At 45.7% G+C, this 24,608-nt stretch overlaps 1 protein-coding gene across 4 annotated transcripts in view; it reads right to left on the reverse strand.

The window, feature by feature from the left end:
- Cd44 (CD44 molecule (Indian blood group)) overlaps positions 1–18,344 on the reverse strand; it is an 83,623-nt gene extending 65,279 nt beyond the window's left edge. The window contains exon 1 of one of the 4 annotated variants that reach the window (XM_051144233.1): positions 18,068–18,326. In XM_051144233.1, the coding sequence (XP_051000190.1) occupies positions 18,068–18,140 (73 nt within the window). In that variant the 5' untranslated portion in view covers positions 18,141–18,326. Of the gene's footprint in view, positions 1–18,067 lie in introns of all 4 variants that reach the window. The other 3 variants (XM_051144234.1, XM_051144232.1, XM_051144231.1) reach the window with 3 other exon arrangements.
- Positions 18,345–24,608: the final 6,264 nt, after the last annotated feature.

Below are 24,608 nucleotides of genomic sequence, written 5' to 3' on the forward strand. Positions count from 1 at the left end.
TCCAGTGGAAGGAAGCTTTTGCCTTAAACTACCCCCTGAGGCTCCTCTGTGCTCCAAAGGCACAGAACAACATAGTAAAGAAGGGTCTCTACAGATTGGGGGGGATGGCTCAGTAGGCAAAGTGGTTTCCACATAAACAGGAGAAACTGGGATCAGACTTCCAGCCTCCACCTAGCAAGTAAGGAGAGAGGCTTGGTCCTGTAACCTCATCGTTGGAAAGGGACAAATGGGGGAGTCTCTGGAAGTCACCAGTCAGCTAATCTCACTGTACAGGTGAGATCCACATTTAGGAAAAGACCTTGTCTCAAAACAGTGAGGTAGAGAATGATAAAGGCATCAAGACATCAACCTCTGGCCTTGACATGCACATCTGTATGCACGTATGCTCACACCACACACACACACACACACACACACACACACACACACACACACACACACGCAAATGCCACTCCTCCTCCAGCCCCACCACCAACTGGAAGAACAGGAGTCAGGAAAGGGTGATCCTGCTGAGACAAGCAGCCTGCAAGATTGACTATAATTGTGCAAGTAAAGACAGGACCCAAAGTGTGCTTCCAGTTCGCTTTCACCAGCCACAGCCAACATTCCCGGAACCTCACAGGCTGCTTCATCTGCTCAGACATCCTTCCAGGAAGCCCATGCCGTGTCAGCAGCCCAGGGTACTGACCTACCAAATGACGTGAGGATTCATTGGCTTGGCTAACATTATGCTCAGAAATGGAATGAAAAGTTCCCAAGGCAGTTGGAAGCATTCCTCAAATGTACCAGGAGCACAGTTAGGGCTGAATGGGGAGGGGTGAGGCCTAGGATCCACAGGATCATAACAGCGACCATAATTATTATCCTTGAATGCTTGTTCTATGCCGGAAATTCTGCCAAGGGCTCCGTGTACAGCATCACATCAGTCCTTAAGCCATGGGAATTAAAATTTGGTTTCAGAGATGAGACAAATGAGGCACAGAGAAACTAAGTGTATAGCTTAGGGTGGCAGGATTGGGAAGTGACAAGACTTGAATCCAGCTGTGATCCCAAGGCCATGCTGCTTTCTGAGCATACAGGACTCTGGATGGTCCAGACGACAGTCCAGACTCAACTATGTGGTCTGAAGTAAACACGCTGTGTCCCAGACTTTAGGAAGATAAAATGTCTGGCTTTGGGAGACATCACTCCTTGGCTGTCTGTTTGAAGTTGCAGCCCATTTCTGAAAGTCTTTCAGGAGGGTCTGGGAAAGCAGTTTGCAGAAGAAACCAGATGATTTTTCCAAAGTTTTCAACAATGCAAACAATGCAGAACCCAGAAGTGGCTAATGACTGTAACACTCCAAAAACAGAAACAGGAAGCTCACACACTTACTAGGGCATTCCCTCATGTGACGAGACTGCAGATGAAAGAAGCCTGCCTGGCCTTTACCTAATGGTGCTTGTTTGAATCAAGAGAGAACTTTTCCGAACACAGCTCTGAAGAGAGCCTTTGGGAGCTTCTCTTTCTGCTCCACCAAGAGGGGCCTGGAGTAGCCACAGCTTGCTTCCACAAACCTCATCCCAACTGTCCTGTTTTCAGAAGAAAATTGCTTCTTCTCTGTCTTCCATATCTATCCCACATGGTCATATGCTGTACACATTCAGATTCCATGTGGCACCACTGCAGGAAACCACAGACATGAATCTCATGGATGGTGCCACTCGTGGAAGGACTGAGGGAATTGGGGTGACAGACAGCCAGAAAAATAGAAAGAGATGCAGCCCACTTGATGAGCTGCTTTCACTTAAGCACTTGTGTGTGTGTGTGTGTGTGAGAGAGAGAGAAAGAGAGAGAGAGAGAGAGAGAATATGAAAATAGCTTAAAGAGATGGTATTAATTGATAAATAATAGACCTAGAGGCTAAAGATAAACAAGATAGATAGATAGATAGATAGATAGATAGATAGATAGATAGATAGATAAATTCATAGCCAGGTAGATAATAGAGGGAGAATTTTTTTTAATTTAACTTCAAACTTAGCCTGAACTCAGCATGTCTAACCCTAATCTCATCCAAACCTCTCCAATACTAAAGTTAACCACAAGCCTTCAGAGAAAGGAATTCTAGTCCTGACCTCATTAATCCAATAAGGATTCTTTGACTGCTTCTGTGTGCTGGGCATTGTGCTACCGGGGTCAGGACAATAAGGCTCATGGGGTTATGATCCCAGAAGAAGTCATGGCCCTGTGAGAAGCCAGACATTAGACAAGTCAACTGCACAGCATACTGAGTGTTGACAGAAGCACAAGGTGAGGCAGCATCCAAGAGCTCATCCTAGCAGCAAGCCTTTGCTCTGCAAGGTCCCCACTGGGACCTGAAGGATGGAAGGATGAGTTAGGAACAAATTAACCAAGCGCAAGTTCAAGCACAGTCATGAAATATACCTCAAAACAAAGTCAAAGTCATGTGGTGCTCAAGAGAATCTGTTTCCCCTAGCTCCTTCATCATTAGACAGAGAAAAACTATGCTTCTATCCATCCTGTGTCTTAAACAAACACACTCGTGAGGTCCATCTTTAAACATCCTTGACTAGGGTCATAAAGCCTTGAACTTTATTTAGGTGGCTAAAAAGAGATGGAAAATCACCATAAGAAGGAAAGAATGTAAAAGCTGGGGAACGGAAATGCATGCTGCAAAAAGACATCATACACATGACGTGGTTGTAACACTGATTAACTCACAGTGGCTGTGTTAGCTTGCACAAGATTGAGCGTGCCACCATTTCATCATGAATAGAGGAGACGACAGTGAGGCTCCACCCCTTCCTCAGGAACTATCAGCTGCCAGCGGGTGCTTGGAGACACTTGGGTCACTTTAGTCAGTAGTGTAGCCACAGATAAGCTGCTGATGTCTCAGTAAACAACTCCCCAACCACACTCATATGAGCAACTATAGCTAAGCCCAGTTGGTCACACACAGAAACAGACGAGAGCAAGAAGCAGACTCATTCAGAAAAAGAAAGCCCTCCGCAGAAGATAGAATGGGAATGAAAGAAGGGAATGGGGTGTGCTCAAAATCATTATATACACGTATGAAACATTCAACAATTTTTTTTTAATCCTGAAGGCCTCTCTCAGGATGATAGATTCATGGGCATTGGGGCAGGGAAATAGCCCCTGGGGGAACCCTCCTGTATTTTCTCAGATTTATTAAAAGATAACCATATTGAACCCCTGAACTTTGAACTCAAAGGAACTAGTAGGAAGGACTCCTCCCACCTGTGACAGAACAATATTAGTATAAAATTCAGTAGTCAGTTCCAGACTCCTTAAAGTAAAACCAGGCCCCATGGGGCTCATGTGCTATGGAGGTACAGACATGAGTTCTGAAGGTATACTCTAAGATCCAAACCCTCACAGGACACTAATCAGCGCTGACCTTGACTTGTAGTGAACTTGGGGAAAATCATTAAACCTTTGCTACAGTTAGGGGGAAAAACCGTATAATAATGCTAACCACAAAGTTAATGTGCATAATGGAGCTGAAAACACTTCACACACATTAAAACACTCCAGTGGAAAAATGTAATAGAAACGAGAAGCTGGCCGTCTCCCTCGGGGGTCATCATCTCAGAACTTACAGGAAAAGATGCTCATCCAAGGTCAGGCTAATTCTTATTTAATGGATCAGTGCAGAGAAGTGGTCCTCATGTATGGGCAGCTCCAGTAGTGTGGGGATGGGTGCAAGTCATGAGTTTCCAGTAATAAAGTGCTCGGGCATGCAAAGGGTGAGTCCAGGAGCTACCGCTTATAAATTATAACAAGTTTAAGGTTATTTCTCTGTGGTTTTTCCTTTTTTAAAAGAGAAGAAAAGATACATTTAGCTACCGAGACTGAGAAAAAACTGAAATTGAACAACAACAAAAAAATATGAAATGAGTCTCCCACAAAGTCTAGCCATGAAGTGCAGCTTCCCAGAAAAAGCTGGAGGGTGTGGGTCAGAAAAATAAGAAATTAGCTTTGCCTTTTTTGCTTTGTCTCATATTCAGTCTCAAACCATAGTCCTGTCAGATTGACAGAGACTTTCTGGGACCTTACATATCATAGCAGACATTCTTACCATGCAATGTAGACCTAACTGAACTCAAATTTGCACAGAAATCTAGAACTTGTTCTGGAGAAGGGAGGAGCAGACTCCTATCTCCACTGGGTGGGTCATGATTGGCTTAAGTCAACAGTTGTGGCCTGAGTACTCCTTGCCAGTCCTGTGATTCTAGTTTGGCCCAAAGAAAAATTGATCAAAGACCCCCTGGGGAAGCCATTTCTCCATTTTAAAAGAGAGATGCTTGTGAATAAAGCATCCCTTCTGCTGATGGATACTGACAAAGTTTTCATCAGCGAGGAACTGTGGGTACCAAGTGGGCCACACAAGAAAGACTAACTGCTGTTAGAAGACAGTGAGAATACCAGGGTGCAACGTTAGGAAAAGAACGCCATGGGTCTTGGTAATATCACCGAGCTCCTGAAATTACCCTACCCCCACATTTCTTACTGTGGGAGGAGTTATTTCATGAGAGCTGATTGTTTTATCGCTCACAGAGATGCTCAGCTGGATGCCCTCACAAGTGTGGACCCAGATGCAGGTGATGGATAACGAGCATGTGGTTTACTGCCTCGGTGTGTTGTAGCTTCTGGTGGGTTATGACAGTTGTAACTCCATCCCTATCTCACCAACGAAAGGAAATCCATTTGAATAAAGGAGGAATGAGATGATGAAGCAGATGCCCCTCACTTTTCTCTCTAGTTGCTGACAGTAGACCACTTTGAGTGGCCATTGCCTATACCATTGGATAAACATTTTTTTAAAATCATCCCCTGCCTTTGCATTTGAGTGTTTGTTTTCTCACCATACCCATGTCATTATTCTGAAAGAATCTACTCTTGTCATCTACAAGGAGTCAGCAATTACCAAGAAGATAAAGCTGTGAGGCCCCTGAAACCAAATGGGATGACATTCATCTCCCAGAGTGCAAAGCTGCTCAGCTTGTCTGAACCCAAAGGATGTACCTGCGTGACCACAGGAAGTCATTCAACATGTCACCTCAAGCACACGTGCTATCACACTCTAGATTTGAGCCAAAAGTTTTAATCCTTCACTCAGGCTTAACATCACAACCTGTAAATAGGTTACAAATTTTCCCAGTGCAGCTTCTTCTGTTTCTCCAGAATGTGTCTTCCTTTGCCACTCCAGCACATGCTCCTAAGGCTCAAGTCACTTCCTAGATTCCCACAATTCTCTTCTGCCACCATCCATTGCAGAGCAGACATGATTACCACCTAGCTTCATTATCTGGAGAGCTTACATTTCTTGCTCTTTTTGACCACCCAAAAGTGAGGCAGCCAAAGGGGGTTCAGTTTGGCTAATATCTCCATAGGGAACTTGGATCACACCCAACACACACTTTATGTGTTTTTCACATAAAGTGGATGGGGTTCTGAGAAGTTCAACAAATAAGGACCTCAAAGAACAGGGGATTCTGCAAACATATTTAATGCTAGTGAGTTATGGGGTTCAAGAGGCTTAGAACAGATGGGATCCCCTTGCTATATACCTTCACAAGATTGTGGGCTTCTCTTTCATAACATAGGACATATGTAATTAAATCAGGGCTTGTTTTTGTTTTGTGTCTATCTCCCAGATACACTGTTCCAGGAAGCACTGATGAGACCCTGCTTCCCATCTCAAGTTGCATCCTCAGGTGTCTAGCACACACGGTTGTTCCACACATCTTGTTGACTTAACCCATGGGACACACAACTATTGACTCCACTCGGAACCCCAAAGGCCAGGCTAGCTTACTCTGAGCCTTTTGTTCCAGTTGCCCCATAAGTCAAAAGAGATCCGAAGAACACCATATAAGACAAGCAAGAAAGTGCACAGCTCTGATGTAGCAATGGTCACCAAAGAGTGTAATCACCTCTACCATCCCTCCATTGGACCACTAACATACTGCTTGTTTGACTCCCTCTCTTTTTACACTCAAGGTCTTCTTGGAGTGGCTTGTCTAAGAGTATTTGAGTTGTGTGACACTGGGAAAGTCACTTGAAGCCTTGAGGTTTCTTTCCTTCAGATGTCCAATAAGGCAAGTGTGCTATATACTTTCCACCCACTCCCTTCTGGCCTGGTAGCATTTTGGCTGTAGTGCCTAGGCCATTGTAAGCTCTCTCCTAGGTTCTCTTTCTGTTTCTCCATCTTAGCCATTGGTTGGTGCTGCTGTGGGGATCCAGGTCAGCTTGCACCTTTCATGCTGTCAGCACTGAGTAACTTTCCCATCTGTCTCCAGTGCTGTGACTGAGTTATCCCATGCAAAGCACTGAGACCCATGTGTGTAGCACACCTCAGTCTCCTGCCAGCCCGAATGCATTCACATGCCTCCGGAAAGGGCACAACCACACAGCCCGGGGCCAATATGGAGCCCTTCTAGATAAGAAGAGGGTGGAAGCTCTGAGAAGATTGGGGAGCATTCCGAAGAATATGGTTTCAACGATTGGGGTCAACCAGCAACAGGAGACACAGATAAACGTGAACGTTACCCTGGGTAATAATGGCACCTTGTAGTTTTATTCACGTGCTTCAGCGGGATCAGGAAAGGGGGGGTAAGGGGAGGGGGCAACAAAACAAACCTACTTTCACACCAGCTAAGGTGCAGAGGTGGAGGGGAGGCAGAGGGATTATTATCCTGGGTAGTTCACACAGTACATCGAAGCATTAGACAGATAAAGCCAATAGCCCAAGGTCACACAATTAGGCTTTCACAGGTTGGGAAATAGAGCAGAATGTCCTAATCTTACCCAGGGGCTATTTCTAGGAGACTCTCCATGGAGCCTTTTGTTTACCGTTCTGCTCTATCTTCTCTTACTTTCCCAGGTAGTGAGCCTACTTTCCCCCCTGGGGATGGGCAGGGAAACTTGAGTGGCCCAGAGAGGCTGGCTAGCCTGAGCTTAGAATTCAGCTCTCATGACTGGATGCTATGAGCTGGGCCAGGCTGTGGAATGTTTTTACATCCAGAAGCACAGAGGGGCAGCGCCCAGTGGCAGCTGAGAATGCAGAGGCTCCAGGGCTGATAAAAGTTGTAATTAACATGCACATACAACCCTTTCATTTTCAAAGGCTTTCTGCCCATTAGCCAGTTATTTCCCCTATCACGCTCACGGGGTGAGGCACCAGCTTTTTGTGTCTTCGCAGTTTGCAGATGGAGGTGATGTGAAGGGCCCTTTGCCAGGAAGTCTGGCCTTGGTTCAAATAGGAGATTCCTGGCTTTGAGCATCTAACTTGACATGGGGGGATGGGAAAACAGAATAAGCATGAGTCAGAAGAGAAGGCACAGGTGATGGAGTCTGTCCTCCGGGGAAAAGACTATTTTTATATTGCTCTGGAAGGGGAGGTGTGTGGACAGTATGGCTCCTTCTAGACTCAAGAATGGCTAAATTCCAGAGGATTCTACATATGGCTTTTAGAAACATGAATTAGAGCTGCCTAGAAGTCTAGTACAGTGGCATTAGTGTGACAGGAGGGAGCCAAAGACTGTATTTTGTCCATGGCAGACATCACTAATGGACCGCAGCATTCTTTGCATAAAGATTAGGCTTTTTAACACAGTACCCCAGGCAGCCTGTGACAAATGTCACAGGAGCAGAAATCAACCTATTACTGATGTCATAGGATTTTTGGGTGAGTCACTCAAATTGTCACTCTTCAAACGAGGTAAAGACATTAAAGTTCTCACTACCGCATTGGAGTTGACCTTGTTCCAAATTCTGTTATCATTGTCTGACAGGGCTGAGGGCTTCCTTGGAGGCAATGCCACTATAATTCTGTCACCTGAAACTTGTTGCATTTCATTCCTTCAACATGAACTGTCTTATGTAGTTAGCTGATCCCTTTAACTCCAATGAAGCTATACTTTTCTCAATGCTCAGCTCATCTTTTACCCTCTTAATTCCTTGTCTCTCTGTTTTCTTATGTACATACATACATACATACATACACAGAGAGAGAGAAAGAGAGAGACAGAGAGAGAGAGAGAGAGAGAGAGAGAGAGAGAGAGAGAGAGAGAGAGAGAGAGAGAGAGAGAGAGAGAGACCTTCTAATTCCCTGGGCTCTTCCCATATACCAGCAGCTCTGGGGCATGTCATGCCTTCTCTGATCTCCACTCAGTTATACGCTGTCTTGTTTAGCTCTCTGCTGCTAACATATCAGATGTCTGAGAAGAATATTTCTTCTGCATCCCTCACTCCTTTCCAGCTGTCAATCACACAGTTCAGTATAATGAACTGGTTGGTTTGTCACCACTTTATATTCGAGGAAACAGAAAGGAAGGACGATGCCCACAGTCATTCTATGACCAAGGAGAAGGGTGGTCTGCTGGCCAAGTGTGGGTTCTCATCTCTCCTTGAGTGACACATGTCTGTGCAATGGGTTGGGAATACAGATAGAGGAAGCATATTCAACAACCGAGGGCACAAATATGACAGGAGGCATGAGCCTATCTGGTATCTTATTTAAGCTAAAGGTCGGTGGATTCCAGGTGAGTACGATGTGGGGACAGGCAGAAAGGATTATAATTCAACTGATTATAAACCCTCAGCGACTGATAGAGGACTGGAAGCAGACAGAGTTTTCAGCCCCTGACCCACTTTGCAAACCTCCTCAGTAGCACAAATTTATGATTTCTTTCTTTTCCTAATGAGCAAGATTTTTTCTGGATTTATAGGGAAAAAGTTAACAAGAATATGGAAAGCCCTTGATAGAAGGAGTAAATGCTTTGTACAGTACCCTACTTAAGTTTTATGTGTATATAACATGTTTCTTATATATGTATAATATATATCATATGTACATATGTGTTATCATCATTTTATTTTGTGTGTATAAGTGCTTTGCCTGCATATATGTCTATGGACCACATCTGAGCTTGGTACACTTGGAGGCCAGAAGATGCCTTGGAACTGAAACTGCAAACAGTTGTGAGCTAGCATGTGGGTGCTGAGACTAGAACGTGGGTCCTCTGGCAGAGCTGCCAGTGCTCTAACCCTCACAGCCATGGCTACAGCCAATATTTCCCAGTGGGTTCTGTGGCTGAGCGCATGGATCATTTTTGTACTGACATTTTGTCCAGGCTCCTGGAAGGGAGGTTGAGAAATCCAGGGTCCTCCTGAAGCTTTGAGAATGAAGGACATAATTCTTTCTCTTCTTCAGAAGTTGGGTTTTCACACCTCTTGGTATGACATTGTTTGAATTATCACTCGAAGCAAGGAGTGTTTCATGCAGGTCTTGCCTGTGATGCCAGGACTAGCTTCCTGCAGTGGAAATGTGTGGCTGAGATACATGACTAAAGCCTCTGTCCTGGGCTACTGCATCTGCCCACTGCCAAGAAGGAGGGAGAAGTTGGCCGTGCACGAAGAGAGGAGTATGTTGTTCCCAGGAGTCGCTTGTGCCTGCTGCGTTTATGAAGTAGAGCTGGGTCTCTGCTTGTTTCTGGCAATGGGTAAATAATTCACTTCTGACATTTAATCCACACTGGGCATCATATTTTTGGTACTGTACTGTTACGGCATTATAGTAGAGTTGTTTTCTCTACTGTTTTATGAGGCATGTATACTAGTGAACTCAGAGTGGAGGCTTTACAGAGCTGGAGGCCTGGAAAAGACTGTAGAGGTCACCTAGAGCCTTGCTTTCTCCTTCCACACATGGAAAAAATAGAGGAAACTGGTGGTGAGATATTTCATGGTGAATTAGTAACAGAGAGGAACAAAACAGAGGAGTCTTTCTGTTGTGAGGACGCTTCTGTTTGCTCTTGTTCAATGCATAGCTCCCCAAGCTCACCCTGTTCTTGGGTGACACAGAGAGAATGAGCTAGGATCTCTCTTGTTTCACAGCCATGGAGTCTTTGGTATTGGCCTCCCCTAAAACCAACCTCCCTATTCCAACCCTACCAACTGTCTGGTTACACGAGGCAGTTCCCAGATCTGGAAACCACTGATGAAAGAAAGCTCAATTGGTCTCTCCCCACCACACATTTTTAACATTGGGAATGAAAAGGCGAACATCTTTTCTCAATGTGTTGCTGAGAGCAGGACTATGATGCTGGAAGGTTGCTATATACAAGGTCAAGTTTTAAGATAAGGACTGAGTCTCAGTAATAGCCAGGCCTAAAGGAAACCAAGAGGCCTACCATACTGGGCAAAACCAAATGGACTTTTTAACCTCCATGCCTTGCCTGATAGGTCAAACCTTAAAAGAGATCCACTTAAGCTGAAGAGGGTGCCCAGAAAAGAAACTTCAAGGAGTTTGAGATTTGCTGAAAGGAACACTAGGGAAGCACATGTTTTCTATAGACCAAAAAGAAGAGGCAAAGCTGAAAATAGAACTGGAACCTACCCAAAGTATCTCAACTAGTTAGTGATGGTGATTTCTTCCAGATTAAGTCCAGAAATTTTGTTCAGTTGACCTTCTAAATATTAAAAAGAAAACCTTCTAAATATTTAGTGAGAGCTTACTATAGTTAGGGAAATACGCCAATAGTTGGGAGCTGTAGTGTGTGCAGACGTGTTCATACGACATGGCTTTTCCATCAGAAGCTTTGGAGCTACATAGCCACAATTGAAGAGCATCTTTTTAGCTCCTTTTCAAAATTAAGTCTTTATGATGTTTGTGTGTCAGTGTACACCCATGTATGTATATGCGTGTTTAGGCATGTTCAGGTGCATGTGTACATGCAGGCAGGAGGACAGCCTCATGTCATTCCTTAGAAGTGGTAGACCCTGTTTGGGGGAGACAGGATTTCCCACTGGCTTAGAACTTGTCATATAGACTTAGTTGGCTGCCCTGAGGGCTCCAGAGATGTTCCCATATCCACCTGCCCTTGCTGGGACTACAAGTCTACACTGCCACGCCTGGTTTTTTTTACATGGGTGCTTATCACTGAGCTTAGGGCCTCAGGTTTTCAAAGCAAGCATTTTACTGACTGAGCCATCACTGTAAATGAAGTTCTAATGAATGATCAGGAAGTGCAACTAGTGAACAGCAGGGGAAAGTAATTGCACTGTGGAGAGTCTAACTGGATGAAACTGACCTCTAAGGTATGACGAAAACAGAGGATCCAACCGCAAGAAACTGTTGGAAGATTTTTCTCCCCAAACTTCACCCATGCATGCATGACCTCTACTCTTTGGGCTTCCCTGAGGCCATGTCCTCCCTCTGCCTCCCTTTCTATGGAGACATTACAACTAACTCTCTGGTAGCTATAGAAATGAATCAAGTAGTCCCCTCTAGGCTTCAAGTTAGAACTTATCTCTGTTAGACTCAGCATTTTGGACTGGGCAAAGTCATAGTTGGCAACATTTGTGCCTGGCATACTTATGTGATGTTTTTGGAACCTACAGAGATGGAGTCAGGATTATAGTGAAATGACTGTCAAAGCCAGGGGCAAGTGCATGCAACCACTCTTTTCTCCCCTGTGTCTTAGTTTGAATGATAGTGAACACTTGCAAAGAGGTTTCACTATCACCCATCTTTAAAAAAACAAGACAAACAAACAAACAAAAAATACAATGATGCTTAGCTCGTGGCTGATGTGGGAGGAGAGAGTGCTTCAGGAAGGCAGTGCACACCTGCTTAAGAATAAAGATGTGCGTGACATTGAAACAGATGGAGAATCTTGAATGGGTTCCTGCCACTGGGGTAAAGGTCTGCAGCCCTTCCTGTGGCCCAAGTCTCATGCACCCAAAGTGCTTCACCTCCTCGCTTCCTAGATGGCCATCAGCCAGAGGAATGTATTTTATGCCCTGCATGACATTTACCTGCTGCACCAAGCAGTCTCCAGGTCACCTGATTTGTCATAGAGCTGAGAGGAAGAGTTACCCTGAGCTAACTCCTCAATGCCCTGGAAGTGTAAAACAGAATGCCTGGCAAATTCCTTTCTCAGTTTCCCTTCCTTCCGCATCAACCCCTGTTTGTAGAGTGAAGACTGAACGCAGATTAAACAAAGAGTGTTTTCTTTCTATTTATTTGTTCCATGCCTTAGATTTCTTTAACCACAAGCCACAGTCAGCAAAGTTCACCTTCACTCAGCTGAGAAATAATGAAGGGATCATGAACAAAAACTCGTATCAGCATCCATTGACCTCACCAAGTCTCCACCCTCCCCAACATCTCACCACAAAAAAGGGACTAGACTCCTTTTCGGGAATTAGAGTAAGTGAGCCACTCAGAGGATGAACGGGGAAAGGTTTCCATTACATAATCTTTTCCCTTTCATTTTTTTGCAAGTCCAGTCCTCTCCTCGGCTGTCATGTTTTCAAATGAAAGGTAAGAGGCTGGAGAGATAGCTCAGTGGCTAAGAGTGCTCTCTGCTCATGCAGAGGACCAGAGTTCAGTTTCCAGCACCATATCAGGTGACTCACCCTTGTCTGTAACTCTAGCTCCAGAGTATCTGATGCCCCCTTCTGGACTCTATGGGCACCTGTACTCCTGTGACCCTCTGGGTTGACATCTCAGCCCCCTCACTTCACCACTAGGCAGCCTTGATCCATTTGCTAAAATCCTGTGCCTTAGTTACATTGTGTGTGAAAGGGGGATAGTAAAAGAACTGTTTTTGCCAGATTGGTGTATAATTTAGACAAGTTTATAGAAAACAAAGAGAACATTGGTTTATTATGATTATTAATATTGGTAACAGTAGCTCAGAAACCTGTAATTAGTCACCAAAAAGCAAATACAAAAAGTCTAAGAACTCTCAAACTGCACTACCTTCCAGCCATTTTCAAAGATGCTCAAAAATCACTGCTCATATGACAGATTCCTTCCTCCCTGGGGTTTTGCAATTAACCTTTACTTTCAAAAGCTGAAGACTTACGGAAGCTTCTTGGGACCCGAGTTTTGCAAATCACATCCTTGGTGACTCAAGCGCTCCCCACCCACTTTGAATCTGTCTGCCCACACTTGCACAAAGGAGGGACACTTGCCCCAGGAGGGCACACCCAGGCAGCTGATGCACCTCAACCTCATGGCTTTCTAGCTCTGTGAGTCTAGCCCCCACAATGTCATCCTCTCACGCTGTATTTGACTGTGTCTCTGAGAAGGTGATCCAAGAGAAGTCAAGACCTGCCCCAGTTGTGAGCAGCTTCGTACTGGGCAAGCTCAGTCCAGAGGAGGCTAGTGGGGTGCATGGTTAGCTGCCAAGTTTCTCGCAGCTTAGGCACCTGTGGGGTCCAGTAGTGTAAGTTTCAATAGTAAGCCGTAGAAGATACCAGACTCTTCAGGAAGTATTTCTGCATCTCTCCCTGCTACTGCCACCTGCCAGAAGCAAGTGTGGCCAGAGGTGGTATGGGCCTCTTAGCCAAGGATTCTAGTCTCAGACCAGCAGCTGACCAAGCCAGCCACTGCTGGGCAGTGTTTCATTCCGAGGTTTAAGTGTGGGTTTGGCCTCATCGTCCCACTCTCTTCTCACCCAGCCATCCACTAACCCTCTCCTTAGAAGGGCCCCATAGCCAGCAGCCACCAAAACCACAGGCAGACAAACTCTCTGCTTGGGAAGAGTACATATAAGCCCCATTGTAAGCAGTTGTCCAGCCAAGCCTTCTCCTCACCAGAGTCCTCAGCAGGGTGACAACAGTGCTATCAGCTTGCTGTCATATACACATAAACATATTTGCACATTCAGTGTATCAGCCAGCCTGCCTCTGCACATGAAAATTCTTACTTCTCTATTTGAGACATTCATCTCATGTCAATATTTCTGGTTCTCATTGGGGGCCATCACTAGGGTTTGGGATCAGGGGATGCCAGGGAGCTGCAGAAGGCAGGTAGCACTAATGGCCCTGGCTTCCTAAACCCTTGCTGGCCAGTTTGGAGCTAGTATGGGTTGTTGTTGTTTGCTTTTGCTTTTTTCTAGCTATGAACGTCAAACTGAGGACTTCACACATGCTAGGTAAATACTCTGTCCCTGAGTCCTGCCTTAGCTCCAGGAGTATATGCTCAACAAAAACTTCAGCCTGCTAAGTGATGGAAAGTGGGGCTCAAATTTAAGGCCCTCCTTTAAAAAAAGTTGTGTCCTCATTCAAACAGAGGCACAAAGAAAACTGAGTCATCAGCTTTTTGATGTGCAAACCCCAAGAATTTCACTCTGAAGTAGAGAAGATCCCCTTTGAAAACTCCACGGGGCCCCGGAAGCAGCTGCCACCTGCTTCAGCTACCTCTTTCACAAGAATCATTTCCCTCTCACACTCTGGGTGGAGATACTAAAATGGAGGCACTGATGAAACACAACTGTAGCTCATCCTTTGTCCCCATCCCCAGGACAAGCTGGTAGGGCAGCCATCTCTTCTCCCACCACCTCCTGCGTGTTAGTGGAGCCCAGTCTATCTGCTTGGGTGGCCACGTGTCTCCTAGAAATTCTCAGTAGATTTTGGTTCAACATCCGTGACTTCTCTAGAAAGCCATGTCAACCCACTGTCTGAGATTTCAAGACTTCCCCTCAAATAGGGTATACATAACTGCCCAAAGAGTATGTAACCACAGCTTTCTGTGGGTCATTGCACATGAAATGCCTGCAAGGCCAGCATGAGAGCATCTGTGGGGCCTTTCTTAATTTCCAGGCAAAGAGCATTGCCCTGACTTGTCTCTTAGGCAAGGAGCAGCCTCTCCCTTTTTGCCAAGCCTACAAATGAGAGCATGTCTAAAGGGGCAAGTGGGCTCTGATAAGGGAGCTGACTTATTTTAGCAATAAATAACTAGGTTGGCATCTTGCATGGCTGTGGCTGAGCCTGGGGAACGATGGGACAGAGGAGGGCAAGGCAGGGCAGCCAGGAGTCTACAGCTTTCTAGAGGGTGGTGAGAGAAGCCACTCCTGATCTCTCTGCTGACTACAATGGGCAGGAACAGTGCGAGACCACAGACTACTCTCTCCAGGATCCTTTAAAGGGAAAGGCGGTGATGGGTGACGTTAAAGGTGATGGAGCACTCCAACTCTACCCCTGTGTCCTTGAATGAGTCTCATTATCTCTGAGCCTTGATTTCTTTATCAAGAAAGTGGTGCTGGGAAAGTACTAATGTGTGTGGCCCCTGCAAAGCTATGTAAGAGACCCCACCACTAAACTCCAACTGAATCTGCCCACTGGGTGGCACTTCTTAAGGACTTCGGATGCTAAGTGGCAATGGCAACATGCCAGGATTGTCAATGGGGTACTTCTAACTTTTCGGTGACACTCAGGAGACATACAAAGCCCTGAAACAAGACAGATCTCCCTTGAGCATCATTTTCCTTTAGGGTAAGATATAGTGATCATTATTCTCAACTTAAACTGAGCATATTGGACCATAAGAAGGCATTAAGAAAATGTTATGCCACATCCCAACTGGCCACACCTTTCTCCTCACCACTGCAAGGGAGAGGATGGGGGTCCCAGACACTAGGGTGTTTCAGAGATGTCCTCACACCTTAAGAGAGCAGGGAAGTCACCACCAACTCTGTGTCCCATGGGCAACTTCCTCTTGGGAAAAAGAAGGGGGATTTCCCCAAGTGATCTTTAAAGTGAGTCTAAGACAGTGAATCAGGAAATTTTCAGGGAGTGAGTGGAAGGAGATCTGTCACAGACCAGGAATTTCCTGTGGTCCAGCAATCCCTCCTGTGTAGGGGGAAGTTGGCAGAAAACAGAAACTTTGTCCCTCAGCTGCCATTCTCCAAACTCATCACCGTGATTTGGAAGGAGCTTGCTTCTTTCCCTCTTCACATGGAAAGACTTAGCCTGCACTCTAATGACCAATGGGAAGAGACGTCCAGAATGCTCAGAGGGAGCACAAAGGTGCCTGCTGCCCCCAACCCTCCAACCCTCAAGACTCTCAGGTGCAACCCTCCCCGATCCCCTCAGCAATGGAGGTGCAATTTCCTAGCAATGATCTCTGGCCATGACGAAGACAAGGGAAAGGAAATATGCAAGTTGGTACTTGACCCCTCTGCCTTCCACCTGAGGCCACTTTCTCCCTGCCTTGAAGGATTCCAGGAGCTGCTTAGCCACCTCCAGCTACTTTCTGCTTTTTGACTTCCAATGCAGCATTGGACAGTTTCTCCTGTCCCTCGACCCCTGCTCATCCCCCCCCCCCAAACTTCACCCAGTCTCAAAGTTTCCTCATCAACTTCCAAAACCAGTCACTCCCAGAACAGAACAACCACGATGCTTCTCTTCTCCCTACCCTCTCTCTTTCCCCTCTGCTCACGGAGACCTCTCCTAAGTCACATCTCATTTCCAAGTCTCAGTTCCTTTCCAATAACTTTAAAAGGGTGTGAAAGCCAGGGTCCAGGCAGCCACTGCTACTGGCACTCCACCCGACTTCTCCTATCGCCACACTGTACAACAGGAGAGTGGAAATCCCAAGGCAGAGGGACCCTGAAGATTCTAAGTCCTGACTCCTGGGCCACATATGGACCTCAAGTATCTGGGAGCAGGCTTTTTAGATTAGCCTGGGGACCGTTTATGAAAATACAAGAGTTCAGCTCCTCAGTCACAGCAAAGGTGGGAGTAGTGTGCCAAGCTCCCTCTTGTCTTTGGCAGCCAGGTCCTGGGCTCTCCCTGCCCTTCCCTACCCATCCTGAATGTTTCTGCCTTCCAAGGGCCCCTTGGAGCTCTGGTTCCCTTTGGAAGCTGCTACTGTAGCCTCTGAGGACCAGAATGCCACTTTCTCTGAATGTCTTTTCAACTTAGTCCAATACATGCATTCAGATATCCCGGGACAGGTCTAAGCGATGGAACTTAATGACCCTGAGTTCACAGCCAGAACCATCCCTTGCTAACTTCGGAACACTTTTCACCAAATCACCACAAAGATAAAATGAAACAGCATATGTGAAAGAAATACCTAACACAGAGCCTGGCATGGTAAAAGGATACAATAAATGAACAATAGTGTATTTTGCTATGATTAATATTTTCATTACTTTGCATCAGAATTCAAAATTTATAATCCCCATTTAGCATGTCTACAATACCTAGGTAGGCCACCCACCCCCAAAGAAACTGGATTTAATAAATTCTTACTGAGAGGAACTCTCTGTAGGCTGAGCTGACTTAATGACCTAGCTGGCACTTCTTAAAAGAAAAGCTAACTATGCTGGCGCTAAAGCGTTTAAGGAATTATCTGCTCATATATAGACAAAGGAAGGGAAAGCTTGGAGTTGAGCAATAGTAAATGCCAGACCCCAGCTCCTCTCCTCTGCAGCTCCTCATTTCGATGGATGGGATATTGGGGTCTCTGCGCTAAAGTTCGTGTGTTACTTTGATACAGGTTCCCTCTTGCTCTGAAGCTGCCAGGCAGCAAGTATGAACCCTGTTGCTGTTTGACTTTGCCCAGACTGGCAGAACCAGGGGGCTGCAAGCACTGGGCAGCTGGTCCAATCATTGCCTTTATTATATGTCCTTCCTGGCCCCAGTTTGGAACCTCTTGGGCACTCAGAGCCTCATACAGAAGCAGTTCAAGCTCCCACTAGCCAAAGCAGTTGGTAACCAAAAGGGACTTTAGTCTAAGCTAGGATTCACTCTCTTCAGCTTTCTGAAAGGTCTCTGGCTTACAAGTCTATGGCCACCTTGAGGACCGCTCTACAGGTCCCAGCTCTAGCTCTGCCCCCAGGTCCCTGGCTCTGCTCTACTAGCCACTACCAACCGGACTTGGGGAGCCCTTGAGAGCCAGATCCTGTTAGTCGGCTACGGGCTGCGTGCATCCAAGAGTACAGTTACTTTTGCGCCATGTGCTCCAGCAAGCGCAGGCGACCTCGCCCAAAATCTGTGGCGGGCAACCTGCCCAGCCAACTTTCTTCTCCCTTTCTCTTTTCCTTTCACCAAAGCTGCGCTTCCCAAGAACAAACTCTCCAACAGCGTAGCCCCAAACCCCAGCTTTGCTTTGCTGAGAGCCCATTTCACGGCAGTCCCTCCCCTGCCTATTCAACCCAGGGGAGTCCAGCTGGAGTCCTTTGCCTGGGCTGGCTCTCTTCCCGCCGTGGCATCCCGGTGCCTAGGCTGGCGGGCCACTCACCGATCTGTGGTTGCGCCAGGCTCAGTTGCAAGAGGCAAAGTCCCCAAGCTGCTTGCCACCAAAACTTGTCCATGGTTTGAGAGATAAAACCGAAGGATCTAGGCGCCTCTGGGAAAAGGTCGTCACCGGGACGGGACAAGGAGGCTGGATGGAACCTGTCACAGGCTGGGGGGCAGCTGGGCAATGAGGCCGCCTCGGAAGTTGGCTGTGGTTTTTATTCCAGGCTTTGAAAGAGTGACCTAAGAGGGAGGGAGGGAGCGAAGGACACACCCAAAGCAAGGGGGCTGTGACTAAGCAGCCAACGGAGGTTTAAAGATACACCAGCCTGCTTTCACTGCTTCCCCAGCTCCCCTGCCCTGCTCTCCCCGGGCAACTGAGAATTGCTGCGGACCCCTGTGTGCCCGCGTCCCCCCAGGGCCACTCCACAGGCTTCCTTCTGTGACCCAGCCTGCCTGCCTGCCTATGGGGAGCACTGCCTGGGACAAGGAGAATGAGAGTCCTGTGACCCAGCTCCTCTCTGTTGAGCCTCCAACCTCTCCTTTGCTACTAAACTTCTGGGAACCTTGCAGGGGAATGACTGGGTTTCCCAGGAAGCTGGACTTAGCCCAGGGAGGAGCTGAGACAAAAGGGAAATCCTCCTGGAGGGAAAGATGGTGCCTTCCAGGCTAGGGTGGGAATTGAAAAGTGGAAAACTTGTGGGAGTGTCCACTCCTCTTTCCCTCTGAGAGAAGTAAAAAACACTGTGCAGATCACTGATCAGGGAAACCCATTAATGGCCAACACATTTCATGCTTGCTCTCCACCATCCACTAATCCTTCTACCACGTCCTAAAATCCAACTAGGACTCACACAGCCATCCATCCAGTCATTCCTCTGTCCACCCCTCTTCCTCCTATATATGCACTAATTCAGCCATACGCCATCTCTCCACCGATCTCGCATCCATCCACCTGTACAGCTTTCCACGCACCATTCCATAAGCTCTTTTTACACCTCTCCTAAGATCACATCTCCCCGTTATATTCCCCAACCATCTTCCCACACACTGACGCCTGCCCACGGTTCCCTTCCACCCTCGTATTTACCCTGCTATCCACTCACACACCCGTCGCTTCTTTCTTGTTTGCATTTATATTCCCTTTGCTGCAAACTTAAATACATTTCCCTTTATTTCTTACCTGATAAATCTCAAGGAGTGGGTGCACACTGCTGTATTATTCAAGGGAGACATTTCAAGGCTGAAAGTCAGGGGAAATCATATTTCGAGTCACAATTCCCTATCTTCTCTAATAGGCTGTGAGGTGCAATTTGCACATCAAAAGCAGTGTTTATCTTTAATGTGAAGTACTGAAAAGTAAATCTGGGTGGATGTCTTGCTAAATGAGAAACACAGAAAACATACCTGTAGAAGGATCCAGAAGGAATCACGCCAGAATTTGTGAGGAAAAGTGATATTTTGACATTTATTAAAGAAACTGAAAAGGTGAGAGAAATGCACCCAGCCACCTGTCCATCCATTTATTCATCAAACATACAATGCATGCCAAGGGTACCAAGATAAGCAAAGCCTGGTCTGTTTCCAACCCTAGCTCACAGTCACAAGCCAGCTGATGCCTACAATATCAAATATACTGTAAAATACAGCTAGGACTGGAAAGATGGCTCAGTGGAAAAGTGCTTGCTACCAAGCATGTGACCCGAGTTCAATCTTTGGAACCCACATGGCGACTTCGGCACGTTCTCTACACACACATTTAACTGTTAAAATGCTTAAAATATAATGCAGTCAGCCTTTTTTATCTATAGATTAAAATATTCGTGAGAATTACGTCTGTCCTGAATATCTACAAGCTTTTTGCTTTTCATTATGTTGTGAACAACACAGCTTCACAGCTATGTATCTCACATAGACTACACAGCACTCCATCTTGAGGTGCACTAGAAGTTACCTAGCAGGGACTAGAAGAGTATGTGTGGACCATAGGCAGATACTGAGTCATTGTGCATGAGAGAACTCATTTCCGAAGGTTTCATATGAACCTTGAGTGTTCTGGAAGTGATTTGCGGATAAGGAATAACTCTGTCTCTGTCTCTGTCTCTTACTTCCTGTTGGTCTGTCTGTCTGTCTGTGTCTGTTTCTTTCTCTCTCTCTCTCTCTCTCTCTCTCTCTCTCTCTCTCTCTCTCTCTCGTGTGTGTGTGTGTGTGTGTGTGTGTGTGTGTGTGTGTGTGTGTGTGTGTTTAGGATGCCACCAGACCTGCAATATGAAGAAGAAAATCACAGTATTTTCTTAGGATCACTAATGAGACATCCCAAGAAAGGTGTAGAAGAAGGAATTCTTGAGACTCTTCAGGGATAAGTCACCCACAGGGAGTTCTCCTGTTGGGGAATAGCTGGGATTCGCGACTAGAATACCTATCCCTTAATCCTGTTTTTGCTGCTTACTACTTTATGGCCTAAAGATAGGCAATGAGGTTTTATGTGCCTCCATTTTCCCAAGTACAAAGAGGGGTTTAATAATAGTCTCCACCTCATAGAAATGAAGGGGAGGGAGCAGGAGTAAAAGTGCAAACAGAGGGCCTAGAAGTGGGTGTGAGTGGGTGCCTAGGGTTGGATCACTTCTTGGCCCTGTGGGAACACAGAGGAGGGGGGGTGCAGACTGTCCAGATGAGATCTGATAGGCTGTGGCCAGAAGGTGGGGGAGGAGGACCCCACCTGTCAGAGGTCTAGGGAAGGGGAGTAGATCAGAGAGGTGAGGAGGGTGGGAACAGTAAGAAAAGGGTGAAGGGGTTACAATCCAGATATAACTTGAATTAACAAGAAGAAGAAGAAGAAGAAGAAGAAGAAGAAGAAGAAGAAGAAGAAGAAGAAGAAGAAGAAGAAGAAGAGGAGGAGGAGGAGGAGGAGGAGGAGGAGGAGGAGGAGGAGGGGGAGGAGGAGGAGGAGGAGAAAATCCTGCATCTCTTAAATGCTGCATGTATGTTTGTATATATGCATATAATAATCACTATATTGTATATATATGAATGTAATAGAAAGGCTTAAATATTAAATCAGATGAAAAGACTGAGTGGGAGGCAGCAAAACAGATGACCAGAGAAGTCTGCAGGGGCCAGGTTTTAAACTGCAAGGAACTTTGAACTTGGTCTTGTAGAAAACCAAGGGCCATTGTAAGTTTTTGAAGTGATTTTTATGTGAAAATACACATAGCATATTCACATATAAGTGCAGTGAAGAGGCATTTAGTTAATTCACAGTATTTTGCCCCCTCACAACTTCCTTTAGGTTTTTCAGTTAGGGAGACCCTTACACTAGTACTTTTAGAGACAGTCAGTGATAGGTGTGCAAAATCACTGGACCTATTCCCTAGCCCGTCTGTGCCTGACAAGGTGTAACTCAAGCATCTGCCTTTCTGAGATGAAGAATGTGCCTCCTGGCCTCCTCTGAATACAAGGCACTTTAGAATTTGCTAGTGGATAGAAAGAGCTGGCCACCCTGTTGTTTGAGACATGCAGACCATTTACTTCAAATTCTAAAGGCCCTACCTCTTGGGATAAACATCCTAGTGGGTTTGGTGAACGATGGACGGGGAAAGATATTGAATATTTGTGTTTAAGATTTTTGTCTGTTTATCTTTGGAGAAGGGGAGGGAAATAGACAGTTGCCAGGAATGCCTTTTTATGGACCTGGGGTTCCTTGGGGAGCCCTTCTGGAAAGGACAGAGACACCAGGGCTGAGGGTTCACCGTGACCTGTGTCCCTTCCTTGTCCTTGTACAGTAGAAATTCCACACAGCCAGTTTACATGTTAGAATTCTATGAGAGAGCTCATTTTGACAAAAAAATTCTTTAAAAACAAACAAACAAACAAAAACAAGCAAAAAACCCACTAAACTAGATAACCTCAGACCCTGCCTGGTTGGTCTTTTTTCATAATTAGTTCAGTAAACAATATTGCCCAAAGGTGTGTGGTGGGAGAAGAGGGGGAACCAACTGAAAAATGCTTTGCAAGCTGTAGAGAGACATGCAAATTCTCTAGAAATTATTATTAGGATTCTTCTCCCAGAGGGGAAGGGCTTGCTGTTTTTTTCCCGATAGTTCAGCCAGGGGCTGAGACAACGTGCCCTGATGCCACAAATGACTCACTCTCAATAATAGATTTACTGAATCAGGCCAGTCCTTGGGAATTCCTGGATTATCTCTGAGCCCTCTGTCATCCTCTTTTCAAACACCTCGCCCACCATGGGCCACAAGGTCTTCTCTCTTGTGCCTCTATAAAGGTACAAATCCTTAAAATAGTTTACTTTAGGCATTTGGTGTCAGTCACCTTGTCTATGACAAGCCATGGATGTGGGAAAGTGGACTGGAGCACTTGAATTGGCAGGGCTTGACATCAGATCACAGGATTTGGAGAGAAGCCGGGATGCAGTCATAAGTCTTGGGCTGAGAAAGTAAGTCAGCTCCATTGTAATCAGTGACTACCTCTGGGAGATTTGGGTTCAAAATGGGGGTAAGGGGCCAGTTTCAATAGCTTAGGGATACTAACAAAAAGAAGACCTAAGGATCTGCCACTGCTTAGTGGAGAGATCGACCACCTAATCCTATGAGCTCTGGGGCATGGCTGTGTATCCGTTGTGGTGGCTGACGTAGCCTAGCCTCTGGCTTTATCTATCATGATCCACAATAAGCACTGCTCCAATGCATGGGTGCCTACTGCTCCTTTTTTTTTTTTTCATCACAGCTTATGGGGTGTTTCAGAAGCCACATGAGCTTATAGGTAGATGCACTTAGGCAACCTGAGGATTGCTGAACCCATTCAGGCAGAACTGTCTGTAAAGTGGCCAGTTTAACAGCCTGTAGAGGAGCCTGTTCTCATGAGCAAATTAGACGCCCTTACAGAAACAGTAGGGCCTGATAGCTTCTGATGAATGATAATAAATCTCTTCTTCTTCAGCAAAGAAAAATAAAATCTAAACCAAATGTGAGTGGAAGTGTGACGGGCAAGGCTGGGAGACCCAGGGATGGGTCGGGGAGCTGTGCAAACTGTACAGACATTGAACACTGCTCAGTGGTGTCACAGAGCTGTTTCATCAACAAGAATTGGTCCATCCAGGTAAAGGTAAAAGTACCATTCCAGCTAAAATTGAACTCTCAATAGAATCCATTCTTAGCTCACAGTCACAGGGTGAACTGTATGCATGCAAATGAGCAACACTGAGAAACTTTCAGGAAAAGCCATTAGCAGAGTCGAGCAAACTGGTAACTCAGGATGGGTGACTCTTTACAATAAATAAATAACCTTTAATGGCTATTACTCAGCTAAAAGTGATCACAATATTGGGCCTTTAGGATTAATAAAGCTTTAAAAATTATGGCAAATTAAGTAGTTGAAGTGACTGTTGCACCCCGGGAATGCCAAGGGGACAGAGAAGCCTAGATTCTAGATTGGCCATGTCAGTCACAAAGTGGCTTTCACATAGAACTTTTGGGCCTAAGAAATTAGCATTCAACCCTAGAGATGGTTGGTAACAAACTTAGAAATGTGAATATTTAAGTATGGAATTTTAATTGCTTATTCTCTTCATTCATTCATTCTCCATCCATCCATCCATCCATCCATCCATCCATCCATGTGTGCATGTGCAACTATTAAATACTGGGCAAAATGAACACATTCTTGGTTTTTTTTTTTTTAAGATATATTTATTTATTATTATGTATACAGTGCCCTACCTGCATGCACACCTGCAGGCCAGAAGAGGGCATCAGATCACATTACAGATGGTTGTGAGCCACCATGTGGTTGTTGGGAATTGAACTCTGGACCTCTGGGGGAACAGTCAGTGCTCTTAACCTCTGAGCCATCTCTCCAGTCCACATTCTTGGTTTTGAAATAATTAATTATAACCAGTCCACCATCACCACAACAACTGCCATCACCTCTGTATTAGTGCTATCATGACCATCATGACCACCATTAGTATTATCACCACTGTCCTACTTTTGTCTCTATTGCTGTGATTTTTTTTTTTTTAAAAAGCAACTTGGGACAGAGACACTCATTTCCACTTACAATCCCAGCTTATAATCCATCATTGTGGAGAAGGCAGACACTTCAAACAGCTAATCACACGATATCCATAGTCAAGAGCAGAAGCAGATGAATGTGTGTGTGCTCACTCACTCTTGCTGCATGCTCTTGCTTAGCTTGTTTTCTCCGCTCTCCTGGCATTCAGCACTCACTGACTAGGGAATGGTGTCACTCACAGTGGGCTGGGTCTTTACTCATCAACTAACTCATTAAGACAATCCTTGGAGCAAATCAATGAAGACAACTCCTTGCTGAGACTCTTCTCAGGTGGTTGGTTCTAGACTGTATCAAGTTGACAATGCTAACATCACAACCACCATAATTGTTGTCATCACCATCACCGACAACACCACTGCCATTATCTCTACTACTATTAGCACCATCTGCTGTCACCACAAACACTCTTATTGCCAGCCTTGTAGAAGTTAGTCTCACTACTTGTCAACCCAGTG

The sequence above is a fragment of the Acomys russatus genome, chromosome 4, assembly GCF_903995435.1.
Source record: "Acomys russatus chromosome 4, mAcoRus1.1, whole genome shotgun sequence".
NCBI classification, from domain to species: Eukaryota; Metazoa; Chordata; class Mammalia; order Rodentia; family Muridae; genus Acomys; species Acomys russatus.